The sequence below is a fragment of the Melopsittacus undulatus genome, chromosome 3 (assembly GCF_012275295.1).
Source record: "Melopsittacus undulatus isolate bMelUnd1 chromosome 3, bMelUnd1.mat.Z, whole genome shotgun sequence".
NCBI lineage: Eukaryota > Metazoa > Chordata > Aves > Psittaciformes > Psittaculidae > Melopsittacus > Melopsittacus undulatus.
The window spans coordinates 78,487,220-78,501,822 of NC_047529.1; the positions used below are offsets into that span (position 1 = coordinate 78,487,220).

Sequence of the window (14,603 nt, forward strand, 5' to 3'; positions counted from 1 at the left end):
CTGCGCAAGTGCAGAAGAGGCTGATGTCCTAATGGATTGATGAGGCAATCCCTGATGCATATGTATTAGTTGATGTAACAACCTATGTTGAATATGCATTAACTGTGAAACTTTTAATGGATAAATTGTGAACACGATGTGACAAAGTTGAAACCAGATTTGGGCGAGTGCCCCTGGTTTCCCAGAGCTGCAATAAAGCGCCTCATATAACCATTCCGGTGGTTATGTGTGTATTCTTACGCTAACAGTGGAATCACCATTGCTGGAAGCATTCGTACTGTATATAGATAAGGCCCTCAGTGACATGGTTGAGTGGTGGTCTTGGCAGTCCTGGGGTCATGATTGAACTTGATGATCTTAAAGGTCTTTTTCCAACCTAGCTGATTCTATGACACTTCAGATTTAAACAAGGTTACTCTTCAACCCTGTCTGCATATCCTGTCTGCAGAGAGGATTTTTCAAGAACATGCCACAATGTCCTTCGCATCACATTAACTAAATGACCGTATCTCCACTGCCTTTCCATCAAAAATTTAGGTGTAAAGACACCTCCCTCAGTGAAAATCTATGCACTTCCGAGGGCTCAAGAGCGCTGCCTTAAATTTTTAGTATGGATGACTTGCAGCTCTTTGAGGGCTTCTTTTTTGTGGTCATAATGAACACAAAACACTCAAACGCCTACTCCAGCAGGTGACTCCAGGGTCTTTCAGGTGTCTCTCTCACAGCACCGCGCTACAACCCCATTACCGTGGGCAAGACACCCCCCCCTTATCCCGCCCCGCCAGCGCTGGCCAATCAGAGCGCCTTCCCCTCAGGGCGCAGCCCCGCGGCCGAAGGGAGCCGAACTGCTTCGTCTCTTTCCGTCAGCGGACACCCGATAACTTCCGACTGCGCCAGAAGTTAGCACCGAGGCTCTTCGGCAGCTTCCGGGAACCCGGAAGGGAGGAGGTCGCGCCCGTTCGGGTGTCTCCGTCACGGTCAGGGCTGGAGAGAGAAGGGCTCCCAAGCTCCCGTCTCGACCGGTCATGCGGCTGCTCTCGCGAGCTCTCCGGGCGGCGCAGGGCTGCCGGGCCTCCGCGCTGCCCCATCAGAGCAGCCGAGCGGCGCCGGGCCGGGGCAGCGCGGCGAAGACATGCCTGCTGCTGCTGCCGCGCTGCGGCCTGAGCGCCGGGCACGGCCTGCAGGAGCTGTTGGCCGGCCCCGCCTTGCGCCGCCTGCTGGAGGCGCGGGGCGCGGGCGGGGTGGGGCCGGAGCTGGCGGCGCGGGTCCGGCGGCTGCGCGACAAGGAGCAGGAGCTGTGCGAGGTGCGGGAGCTGGCGCGGCAAGGTGCGGAGCCGCGAGGGGCGGGGACGCCATGTATGTGCCGGCGCCATTGGCACTGAGGCGCGGCGGGGGGGGTGGGAGAGCACCGAAACGTGGGAGGTGGGGAAGGAGAGGGGGAATTGCGGGACGTAACCGAAGGTGGTCTGGGTGCAGGTGCGTGTCAGCTGATGCTTGAAGGAAGAGCAACAACATCAGTGTCAAGTAAAATAGTGGTAATAAATCTGGCAGAGAAAACTTCCTTTTTTATTGTTTTTTGTTTTTTCCTTGGATGTAGGCCTCAGCATCACTTCGTGCTTCCCCTACCCTGCGGTTTAACTTTGTATTGCGTTAGCAGCTACACGCTGTTAGAGTTCACAAGTACTAAATACTTTTTACCCTGAATCAAGCTTCATTTTGATAGCAGTTAGAAACCAAAATGCTGGAAAGGAGAACTGTAAGATCAGTAAGCACTCACTAGATCATGAAATGTTCCCTAGATCCATACTTCGCTAAATACTGAATAATCAGAAGTGTTAACTACTCAGTTTTCTGACTAATGAAGATGGCAAACACTGCCTAAAAGTAAATGGTATTTTTTTCTTTTTTTTTTATGCAATTCATTCTCTCCCACCTCAGACTGAAAAAGGAGAAATAGTTTCTGTGAACAAACTAATCATTGACTCAAACTGATTTAATAAAATGGAATGTCAAATATTTTTTGTCCTCCTTTCAGAACCTGCTGAAGAAGACAGTGCCATCAAAACCAGGTTTAGAACTTCAGCAAAGTGAAGTGGTCACAAGGCTTAGTCAGTAACTTTGAGCACTTCTGTAGATCATCCTTTAAAATATTTGTTATTAGAGCCTATATTACATATGCATTCTAAAGTATGCAACTACTGTTGTATTAGATTATTTCTTACCTGCATAATAATTGCCTTACAAGTAGCTGGATTGACTCAAATAGATTTCTGATGCCTTAATTCTTATTCTTCCTTATGTTAGCCTTAATGACTAGCACTTGATCAGTCAGTAGGTATTGTAAAAAAATAAAGAGAATTGGAGATGATCAAGTTGACATGTTTGAAGAGTTAGTCAGGTAGTCAACAGTGCATGCTCTCAGCAGCTGTAGGTAAAGCATACTTGATGTTGAAACCAATTTACACATCATTATCTTTTTCTTTTTCCTTCTTACAGAAGGGGTGGGGTGTGTTATTCATCAATATTAAACCTAAATTTTAAAGTCAAAAAGTTTCTTTTAATATTGTGCTAGTGACTAAATGCCGTTATAGGACTGAAAAGGTGCGGCTTTAATTATGAGTGCGTCTCCTGTCTCCACTGAATCCATTTAAAAGCTTGCTGTACACAGAAAAAAGAAGAGTCTAGTGTCTTCTTGTTTTGCTGCTAACTGTGCAGTTAGGTGTCCCTGTGCCTGCCCTAGTTCTCCCTTTTCTACTGTGTGTACCATTTTCTCCTTTTTGGGGTAATATATTTTTCTTCTGAGCAAGTGAGCTGAATCAGTGCAGATCAGAGGCTGCTTAAGGTACTGATTAAAAAAAAACACCTTTTTTGGGGGGGGGGCTGGTGATGTTTGATAATGACTAGGAAAAAAAAAAAAGGAACATTTTAGTGTATCAAGTGTGTACTACAGAAAAACAAGCGTTAGTATTGATCAGTCAAGACTTTAAAATTACAGATTCTTCTTACCATGCAAGATTTTTTCCATACCTTTGTTTTTAGTGATGTGTTGGAAGATTTGCAGCTGCTTTGGAATAAACTGTCAGAGATAAAATACTTTAAATTACTGTTTTCAAATTATTAAGGACAATGATAGGGGTAAAAGTCCTTTTAATGAAGAGTTTCTATTGTGGGGCTGCTGTGTTTTTTAAATCCTTGGATGTTCCTATCACACTGAAATTCAGAAAGTAATTTCTTAACATCGCAGAATGGTTGAGGTAGGAAGGGACCTCTGGAGATTTCCCAGTCCAGACCCCTGCAAGAGCAGGTTGCTCAGGGTTGTGCCCAGTTAGGGCTTGAGTATTTCCAAGGCCAGAGACTCCACAGCTTCTTTGAACCACCTATGCCACTATTTGACCACTAGCACAGCAGTTGCTAGGGCTTTTTTGTTGTTAGGTGTTGTGTTTTTTGTTGGTTTTTTTTGTTTGTTTGTTTGTTTGTTTTGGGGGGGTTGTGGTGTTTGTTTTTCTTTTGTTTTTTTGGTTTTTTTTATGTTTAAATGGAACTTGTATTCCATATTTTCCACTGTCTCACATCTGAACAATATCTGGAAGTACTCTTAATATATACTGTGTATCTTTGTTGCAGATCATATTATTAACCTCTTTTTCTGACAGGTTTAGTGTGTTGGGGAGATGGATGGATTTAGGGTTTGGTTTTGGGTTTTTTTTATTCATTTGTTTGGGATTTGGGTTGTTTTTTATCTTATTTGTTTGGGATCTTTTTGGTTTTGGTTTCTTTGGTGGTTGTTTTTTTTTTTTAGAGTAAGTTGTTCATGTAGTTATTTTTCAGAATGTTTTTGACAGTGACACCGGTACAAGTCTGAGGATTAACCATACCAAAATATTCCAGATGAGAGTGAAGATTTGCGGAAGCTTGCAGAAAAGGAAATTGCCACCTGTGAAGAAGAGATAGCCAAATTGAAACAGCAGGTTAGATACCCTTTAAAAGTCTCTATTTCCTTGCCATTCTTTAAATTAACAAAGCCAAATTGTCTTCTCATCAAAATAAGATATATACAATAAACTCTTCTCCTCCCCTCCCTGCCAATAATACTTCTCAATTAGCATCTGTTATCTAAGGAAAATGAAAAATGCAGATGGTGTAGAGACAGCCTGAAAGTGTGTGCTTACGTCTTCCTGAAACTGAATCAATTCATCTTTATAAGTAGGTGCTACAGCTTTTCTTGGCTGAGTGTAGCTTTATGAATGTCTGGCTTTTCTATCTATTGGAAGCATTAGATTTGTGTAGTATGATCCACACTAGTGTTTGGGGGTTTTTTTAATAATCTAATACTATGTAACTACTTCAGGCTGCTACCTTATATAGGTTCTACATAGTATCTATGTTGGTTAACCGTAGTGATCCTCACATAACAGTTACATACTCACAGTGTTACTGATGAAGTAGAAGCTGGGATTGTCACATTCTTTATTCCTTCAACAACAATGCAAGAGTCACTTTATAGGTACTTTTGTAAATATTTATGATTTTGACAGAAGGAGAAGTCTATGAAACAAAACATCACCTTAATGCTAGTAAGGTAAGATGATTGAAAAGCATTTGCAAATCATCCAGAGTTTTGATCCAGCCTGCAAAATCGTGATACAGTTTTTTGGTTCTAGCTGTCTTCTACAAATCAAGATAAGGCTGGCTCTCCATTTTTTAGTAAATAAATTAATAATACAACTCGGTTGTTGTTGGACTGTCTTCCTGAACACCCTTACCTTCTTAGCTCTGCAGTGGAGACCAGGTTGAAAGGGAATCTGATGACAAGGGAGAGGCTCCTCTGGCTTGCAAGAACCAGTGTGTATCCTGTGGTGTCCAAACAATGCTGTGCTCCTGATGGGTAAAAATCCCCGTAAAGGTTTGTAGGTCTTGAAAGAGACTGATGTAGCTCCAACAACTGTGAACAGACAGGGAGCATCCCTCCCCACCTCTTCCTCACTGCTCTTTCTTCACTCCAAGAGCATGAGAAGCCTGTTCTCCCATCAACCAGCAAGTTAGTGCAGAAGAATGCAGCCTAGATTGATTACAGGCTTGTCTGGCATTTTTTACTATCTCAGTAGTGGATAGCAGTGTCAGAGGAAAGTCTTAGCTGGGTGTTTTTGTATTCACAGATAGCATTGCTTTTGGTTCCTTCAGAAGAAACGGACGAGAGTGATCTTGTCATGGAAGTAACCGCTGGAGTTGGAGGGCAGGAAGCCATGCTGTTCACCTCAGAGATATTTGATATGTACCAACGATATGCTGCCTATAAAAAGTGGACATTTGAAATATTAGAATACTTTCCCAGTGAAATAGGTCAGTAATGGAAATACATAATCTTTGTAACTTTTTAATTTAAGTTGAAACACTCATTAATTTGACACTTGCATTTCCTGACTAGAGGAAACTAACTGCACTAACATAATTTTTGAAGTGGAAGATTGTTTAAATATCTGAGTACAATTTTTCTCAGCTTCCGTATTTGAGAAAATACATAAATTTCATTTCAGAAGTACTATTAAAATACTAAAGTGCTAATAAATAAAATTTGTCTCACAGTAGTTTCAAAAAGCAGAAATGAAACCAAGTAGTTGGCAGAAGAAGATTCAGAAAGTGATGCGCATATGTTGGTTTAGTTTTATGATTTTATTTTTACAAATACAGATTACATATACTTCTTTGGATATGCTATTCTACTTAGATGCTCAGAGTTTCTAATGTTTCTAGATCAGTTTGTTAGCAGGCTGAAAATCTGTTTGTTATTATGGATCCCTTGGCAGAGAGGGATCAGTATAATTAAAACTAGCCTTGAAGTTTAATCTAGAACACCTAGAATTTGTCTGAATAATGTCATCTGCAGATTTATATAAGGAAATGGATGTTTGGGTGTAGCTCATCTGTAACAGCTAATGGAAGAACAAAGTGGAGGAATTGTTGAAACTCTTAGAGAATAGATAAGAGATCTAATTCTTTATGAAAGTCTTTACCTAAAATTTCACAGGTAATCAGCTTAACAGCTTGATGCCAGTATAAGGACATGTTTGTCCTTTCTCCTCACTGCCTATCTGAGTCTGAGCAGTCCTACTTTTTTTTGTCTGTTTTGATGTCCTTTCACTTAAACGGGCAAAGACTTTGCTTTTTATGACTGGTGTAGTTTTTTGCCTAGTTGATGTGTTAATTCAGTTCTCATGAGCCTTAGAGATAGCATAAGCAGCAACATGGAGCTGAATGCAAGTAGGTAGAAAAACTGGATCTTCTGGTGATGATGAGCTGTGAAGTTGGTTCACTGTTTCTCATAGAAAACAGTGTTCTTGCATCTCATGGAACAGTGTCTTTGCAAAAATGGGGGTTGATAGCTTTACACAACAAACTGAGGCAGTGACACATGTTAGTTGATTTTAGTTTAATCCAGTTAGTGTATAAAGTTGTTTCACAAAGATCAGGCTGCTGTCTCTGTGTTACTGCTGACTTCTTTGCATTGCACTTGTCATTATGCATCTTTGCAGCCTCATCACCAAGTCAATACAACTGAAAATACCACAGCCCTCTTTCCTCCCAACCCCCCTGATTAGTTTTAATGTAATTCAGCACAAGAGGAGAAATGCTTATGGAGGAGTGGGGGCAGAACTGTGTGGTTACTGGTGGTGGCAGTAAGAAAACCAGGACCTCCTTCCAGCAGCAAGATGTTCAGTTATCTTAAGCCAAATGTGAAACTGCAATCCAAAACATGCCCAACCAGTGACAGGGATTTGGGGTTTGACTGACAAATTGCTAGCCACGTTTCTCAGCAACCTAGATTTGCTAAGTCTGTCTATTTTAGCAGATCTGCAGACTTACTGCTATCCATGCTGCTGGGAGTAAAGCTAGCACTTTTTGCTTACTTGCATGTTGTTATGGAGGTAATGTATCATAGTGGGTATGGATTAGTAGATGGGCTCATGTGCAGCTTATTGCTCCTGACTCAGATTGGTTGTGAAACTCTACCTGTATTTATACTTTCATCAGCATTTTTTTCCTTTATTAGTGAAATGTTGAAGAAGAAATGAGAAAAAGTGATAGGATATGCAGTCTGTCAGAGAAACACTAATTTATTTTTCAGTCAACACAATGTAATTACAGAGAGATTTTTAGCAAACTTTGAGAGAGGTGAAGCATCTTCTAACACTTCTGTTTATGTCATATTGTGGGCTCACTTATATTTTCAAGTATCTTGAACCCTTTCTGTTCCAACTGTATAGAAGTTAACAAAAAACAAATATGGAAAGCCCACACCCTCAGAGGCATTTTCTTTAATGCCTTAAGTGGGAAATGGAGGTAATAAGTTAAGCTAGTATATATCTAGCTATATTTTCTCTTTGAAACTGCTAGGTTTTTAATGGCTGTATTTATTTTAAACTCTTGGACTTGCTGAGGGCTTGCCTGTGCACAAAAAATTAATGTTCAGGAAGGTAGGATGTAAATTTAGAGAAAAATGAAGTCAGCCTTAGCCTTTATTAGCCTCTTGCAGTGTTTTTTCTGATTTTACTTGCATGACCACATGTTACCAAAACTGAAGAGCTAGAAATAAATTAGGAGGCAGGGACACTATAGGCTGCCACTGAAAGGCATATTTGAGCCTCCAGGTTCAAATTGGCTTTGCTATGCTGAATAAAAATTGAGACTTGCTGGTGATATTAGGCTATTGCATCCCATCCACACTCCGTGTTTGTGGAATGCATGAGCAAAAGAAATGTCCTACATTAAAACACTGAACTCCCACATTTCAGAGAGCTGCAGAATTTGGCTGAAATCTGAATGTGGACGTTTGTGAACAAGGTGAATGTTAAACAAAGCTGCAATTAAGAATTGGTTCCAGTCCACTCTTAACTGACTTTAGTCATGTACCCCAAGGGATGCCACTGCTCAAAATCAGATTTAGTGCACACGTTAAAGCACAAACCCACATGTCATTATTTCTCCACTGTCTCTGACACTGTAGTGGCAGACAGAGATATGGGACTTTGAATCTGGGTGTAAGATACCACATGAAAAATGATCGCAAACTCAAACCCTTGTTCTGTGAATATCAGCTTTCAGGATAGAGAGGAGCATCTTATTTGAAAGGGGCAAGCACATAGTAAGAGCTAACCTTTGACAGGATAATATTTGACATGTCTGCCAGGGTAGAGGGTTTACTGAAATATCATTGGATTTAGCTAAATTTTGTATTAAACCTGCCTTCATAGTAGTTGATTTGAAGCAGTATAACCTAAATACTTGACTTTTGAACCAGTTTCATGGTCATCTCATGTGAAGCACTATAGTGCCACTAGCACACTGTTGTCTCTAGTAACTTAAACTCTCCTAAATGTCACAGAGGTGGCTGCAACTCAAATAGACAGTGTGCTTAAGTATTTAAGTGGTAAATTAATAGTTTTAATGAACAAATTACAATGATGTCTAAATACAATGTTTAAAATATAACAGCATAAAACCAAGAAGTTTTTTTACAGGTTTACAGCTGGCTTTCTTCTGTATTTAAGGTGGCTTAAGGCATGCTGTTGCCAGTATAGCAGGTCTTGAGGCTTACAAGTACATGAAATTTGAAGGGGGAGTACATCGTGTTCAACGGGTACCAAAGACAGAAAAACAAGGACGCATCCACACCAGCACAATGACTGTTGCAATATTACCCCAACCCACAGAGGTAATATTTATCTTTCAGTATAACAGACTTCACTATGAGCAATGTTTTTACATGCTGTATTGCTAATACCCATGTTTTCTGTCTCTCTCTTGTTCTCCTTTTAATGATCTTTTTAAATCTTAATCTTAAGCTAAATCATATTTGTTTGTTTATTTTAATTTTTTCTAGGGTGTGAAATAAAGAATTTCTGTGTTTTCTCATAATCATAATCTCAAGAAAGTCACTGGACATTTACTTCACTGTAACTTGAAAATTCACTCGTCTCTTGCGTTTTTGTAGGCTTTACGTTTTTTGCAAAGTAACAAGAGACTGAATTAGTTTACAGAGCTGAGATTTCTTTTAGCAGCTCCTCTTCCCCATTTTTGTGGTGTCCTCACTTTCCAAAGTGTATAGATGATAACTCATTCTTGCCATGTTTGCTTGGTTACAAGCAACTGGCTAAGAATTAAAGCTTTACTTTGATCTTTGTTTCATGTTGACCTAGCAAATAGTCAAAGATGTCACTGCTTCCTGTTCTCTCCCAGAATTGTCTTGCTCCTTCCAGAGACCATCACTACATTCCAGAGACAAAGGGAATTATCTTCCATTTTATCTAAAAACCATCTGGTCAAGTTCAAATATTGGTTAGCTAGAAGAGGGTACAGTGGTTTTGGAAGAGAGGGAAGATCAGTGCTAAAGTACGGTTATGCCTTAGGCTCCTGTTTGTTTGATTTCCCAGTTTCCATCATGTTGCATTCCAATTTGGCTACAAGGATTTATTAATATGTTTATACGTGGAAGAAAGCTACCAGTCATAAACTTTAAAAAGTTTGATCTTGCCAGAATGTGCCTTATAAAATAAATCAGGTTTACATATCTGACATCTGCCTAGACAGAAACAACATTTGTTCTTTCTCTTTTTTTTTCCCATCTCTCATGACAGATGAAGCTGCAAATTAATCCAAAAGATCTACGGATAGAAACAAAGCGAGCTACTGGAGCAGGAGGCCAGCATGTCAATACCACAGACAGTGCTGTACGGATAGTTCATATTCCAACAGGTGCTTTTTTTTTGTCCTTTAATACAAGATCTACATTGCAAAACCGCTGTCAGAAATTCTTTTGAAACAGTGGGTTTTTTTTTCAAACCTGGGCAACAGTAGAGCAGAGTTTTCATGTGTGTTTATAGTACTCTAAATGCACCATTGTATACCCACTCCAATTTGTAATAGTGAAGATTACTAACTTCAGTAGATAAGCAATACATTTTGCCATTGAGCATGATACTCTAAGTGTCCAGATCAGTTTCTACGAAAAAAGTTATATTTACGCTTTCAAATAATGAAAAAAAAAAGCCTGAAAAAAACAGAATAGGTTAAAATCTGATTATTTGCGTTCTCTTGACTAGTTTCTGAAAGATAGATTGTTTTATTTACATATTAGAATGTTGCTTTTTATTGTAGACAAATTGTTCATTTTCCATTTGTCTGCTGGCTCCTTTCCCATAGATTACACACATAATTAGGAAGCCTATGCCCACAGCTCAGGTTAGAAAACATAGGAGGAATAACATACACCTTCAAATACTACCTGATTTTAGCTATCATATCTTTTTTTTTTCTCAACTGCTATTCTTAAGCTTTTTACTTCCTTTTGAGCAATCTACAACAGCTGCCTTGACTTTCATTGCTTTTTAACTTTTCCTCTCCTCTACCACAAACATTAGTCAGGCTTTACAACCTGAAGATAATCTTGAGTGCTCCTTATCTTCACATATCCAGATTTTTGCCACTGATTTCTTCATTTTTATTGAAGATATTAATCCATTCTACAGTTGTTGCATCACCTCAGCAAAGCAGAAGGTAAACAGTGGAGAGGATAGCATTCTGTTGAAGACAAAAAAAGTTCTCCAGATTCAAAAAGTTTGGATTTCCTACAAGTTTGGAAAAAAAATGAAACAATAAAACCAGCTAATTATAAATTATATTATTTTTTATGCTAAAGGCACTTATTAGTATTTGTTACAGAAATCCTAAATTTTTTGTACATTTTTGTTATGGTTGCATACTAGAGATAGTTCATAGGGGGCTTTGTGTTGCTTTATCTCCTTTTTCCTGTTCCGCCTTTCCCTTCCTCATTCCTTTTGATTTCTTTTCCTTTACAATTGTCCTGTTACTTCTTCCATTCCCCTCATCGTAGCTATTTTTATAAATCTTCACTGCAATCCGAAGCTATTTGTAAACAAGTCTTTCATAAAGTAATGCTACTCAATCTTAGAAAAGCATACTGTGGTCTTAAAAGTTACTTAAAATAAATCCAAATAACAGATAGCTTGTGCCATCTTCTGCCTGTATTTCTTCTCCCTACTCCTTTCTTAGGCTGTTCACTTCTCATCTTAACTTGAATTATATGTTTTGTAGGGAGAAACTACACCTTTATTTTATTAAGGAAATTGTGCCCACATATGTATATTCTGATCATATTCTATGTACTCATTATCTATTGTATTTTATTACTCCTTAAATTCTGAATTTCCTGAAACTGGCGAAAAGTTGCAAGTATTAAAGGTGTCTTCTGTAAGTGAGCCACAATATGTATCTTTTATTTCATTATTTACCTGTTGTCTAAATTTCTTGTCCTATGGGTCAGAGCACCTGTACAACTCAGCCTGCACTTATCTCCAAAAATGTATCATTAAATGTTAATAAGCCTGGACTTTTACATTCCCAGTCCAAAATATGTTTTTAAGAAAGAAGCAGCTTATTGTAACATAATACAAATCTTCTAGAAATTGCAGAAGTATGTGTTAATGTTAAGTGTTAGATATTATGGTATTTTTGGCAGGGATCGTGTCTGAGTGTCAACAGGAAAGATCTCAAATTAGAAACAAAGAGAAGGCTATGCAAATGCTATGTGCTAAACTATACAATGCTAAGCTGGAAGAAGAAACCAAAAAGAGAAACACTGTTCGAAAGATTCAAGTAAGTTTCACTCAGTAAAGATATAATTCTCTATGACCATAAGCTATTGGGGTAACTCCTGTGTTGAACTGCAAATAGTAAATGAAGAACCATGAGGCTAGGGAGTGCTTGCACAAGGCAAAAAAATCACATTCTACTTCAGCAGTAAAGGTCATCTGTTAGCTGGACTTAAAATTTCAGTAGTGTGTAAATTCTAGAGATCTAATGAAACAAACTGGATTATGTCAAGAAGAGTGAGAATAGTATTGGAAAAACATGCAGTAAAATTGTTCTTTAACACGTTTGAGAACAGTTACTGCAACTGCTGAACTGATCTGAGTACTATGTAACTAACTTATTTTGGATAAGTATGGGAGGAAGAGAAAGTTTTTGCTTTAAAGGCTTTAACAGTAGTTCACCCTTTTATAAAAAGATGATGATGATAAACTGATTCTTCTTGTTTAACAGATTGGGACTAAAGGAAGGTCAGAGAAGATAAGAACATACAACTTTCCACAGGACCGGATTACTGACCACAGGATAAGCAGATCAGTGCATAATATTGAATGTTTCATGCTAGGAGAAGAAAAGCTAGATGAAATGATACAAACTCTGAGAGAATATGCTGATTATGAATCTTTAATGGAAATTATTTCAGAAAATGAAAAAAAAAATCTATTGTGAACATTGCTCTTTGTCAGCCCATTACAACAGATGTGGACTTTTGTCTGCAAAGGAGCTACTTGGTGCACCACCCAGAAAATTCAAGACACCACAACTTGTTTCCTCATGACTGATAGACAGTTTTCTTACTTGCTAAGTAAAAGACTTTATTATGAGACTTCATATGAGGCATTATTGCTGAAGCTGTCCACTTAAAAAGTAAATGCATTTGACCCGGAAGTAGCTGCAGTTTTTAACTTTCTCCAGTGGGAAGATGATGGTACACCACTCTTGAAAGGTACGCATTAAACAATTGGCTATTTCTAGTTCCAGTTTTCATTTAAACAATAGTTTAAGCATCAGTACAGTGTCAGATAGCTTACTTGAGAGAAAAAAACAAATGCTAGTGTTTGAATGATTAAAGACAGTAATAAATGGCACCACTGCTAATCTGCATATTTGTTACTTACATGAAAGAGAGTTAAAGTGTATCTCGTTTGTGTTTGCATGACCACCTAGCACTTATTAATAAACACAAAGAGGAATGATTGGGAATTTCCCTTGTTCCAGGAAAAGGAAAAAAACAAAGTTGTGGAAGCCAAATGGCAAGTTATATGAATTTATTTTGATTCAAAAGAGAAAAGAATCATGACACTATTGTTTGGCTGGTATTTCTATTTGGCTTCAGTTCAGTTTCTCTTTATGTTTTTAATTGAGTGTCCAGTTTTTGGATTTTTCTAAATGTTACACAGTATGAATGGCATCTCGCTTGTTTTGTGTATTTATTTAAAACATTTGATCTGTGAAAGCAAAGTAAAACTTTTGCCTTTTCATTTTACTGTTGTATGTGCACATGTTCACAGCTCTGAGTAAAGAAGGCTTTAACTTCTATTTTACATTACATTTTACAATCCCAAATATATAAAACAATACAAACCCTGCAGCTTCCATGCCACATTATCCCATCATGTACTCTACCTACACACAGAGAATGTATTTGAAGTATAAATACCAGTAAGTAAGAAATTGGAACCTAGGAAAAAATATTACCATGAATATATGAGTGTTCACTTTCAGACTTCTAATAAAAATGAGTGTAAGAAATCAGAATAGGAATAAATAATTTTGCTATATGTAGTTTATAGAAATGTATTATTTAAACATCCTCTATAAAAATCGACCTTATCAGTTTATTATCTTTTATTACATTTTAGAGTGCAGTTTGAACCACTTCATGTCAAAAAACTGCATAGAATCATTCAGTACATTTATCAGCTTTGTTTTCTATGAAATACTGTATAGTAACTATGATTAAGTTCCAAATCTTTTCATTAAAGATGTATACATTAACTTCAGATTGGGAGCATCCATGCGTAAGATTAGGCATACATATTTTGTGTTAAGTGTGACATCTAGGTCTAGATTTACTAGCAGACATGCAACTCCCAGTTAGCACCTAAGAAAGTAAAAATTGGTGCATTTTGTGTGTAAAAATAATAAGATATTGATTGGAGCAGGAATGAGGACTGAAGTCTTTATTCCTACCCAATCAGTACTGTGAACGGAAAACTACAGAGCCCTTGTGACAGACTTCCTGAATTCACTTAAAGCCAGGCTATTTTATGCCAAGTGATGGATGGAGTTTGTGATTCCTTCTCTCTCTAACTTTGGTTTCATATTCCTTTAGACAAGTAAGGGCCATCAGTCAGGTCTAAGCCCTGGAGTACTGCATTAAATTTACCTAAGCATTGGGAGTCTTTATCACCCTAGACCTTTCCTGATGTTCTGGCTGGTGACCTGGCTGGCTACATCCTGCCTGGCTCCGCAGCCTCCCCGTTCTTGTCTGGCTACTGAACAGGCACTGGATACATTGTTGCCTTGCAAGTTGCCAGTCTCTGATCAATGTGAGAAAAGCCATGGTTCTGGCAGGAGGCTGACAGAGGTACTCCAAAACTGGCATGTGACAGTGTCATACAATGCAGACTTCGCTGTCTTGAGTGGAATCTCTGTGGCCTGGCTTGACAAGTTTTACTGAGTGAAGACTTTAAGTCCCGTTCTTGCTCCAAATTAATTTTAATGTGTGGTCTTCTGTCTCACTGCAAATGCAAGATCCCTGGGCTGTGAGAAGGTTGTACTTTGAACACAGAGGGATTCCTGTGCTAGTGTCCCGCTTCCTTGGCTCTCAGTAGCGCTCCCCTCCCTCTGCCCACTACCCATAACCTTGATCGCACTGCACAATACGGTTCTTCCACGGGGAGGAACTCAGATGTAGGATCCGCTGCGCGACTTCA

At 38.7% G+C, this 14,603-nt stretch overlaps 1 protein-coding gene across 4 annotated transcripts; it reads left to right on the forward strand.

The window, feature by feature from the left end:
* Window positions 1-869: 869 nt before the first annotated feature.
* Window positions 870-13,208, forward strand: MTRF1L (mitochondrial translation release factor 1 like). 4 transcript variants are annotated; one of them, XM_034060680.1, is made up of 7 exons: window positions 870-1,326; window positions 3,889-3,968; window positions 5,157-5,340; window positions 8,547-8,710; window positions 9,633-9,750; window positions 11,534-11,670; window positions 12,118-13,208. In XM_034060680.1, exons 1-7 carry the CDS (start codon window positions 1,026-1,028, stop codon window positions 12,331-12,333), a joined length of 1,200 nt encoding a protein of 399 aa, XP_033916571.1. In that variant the 5' UTR covers window positions 870-1,025; the 3' UTR covers window positions 12,334-13,208. The 4 variants fall into 4 exon arrangements, with proteins under 4 accessions (XP_033916571.1, XP_033916572.1, XP_033916573.1 ...); XM_034060681.1 differs by having other exon boundaries at window positions 1,219-1,304; XM_034060682.1 differs by having other exon boundaries at window positions 1,268-1,326; window positions 3,829-3,968.
* Window positions 13,209-14,603: the final 1,395 nt, after the last annotated feature.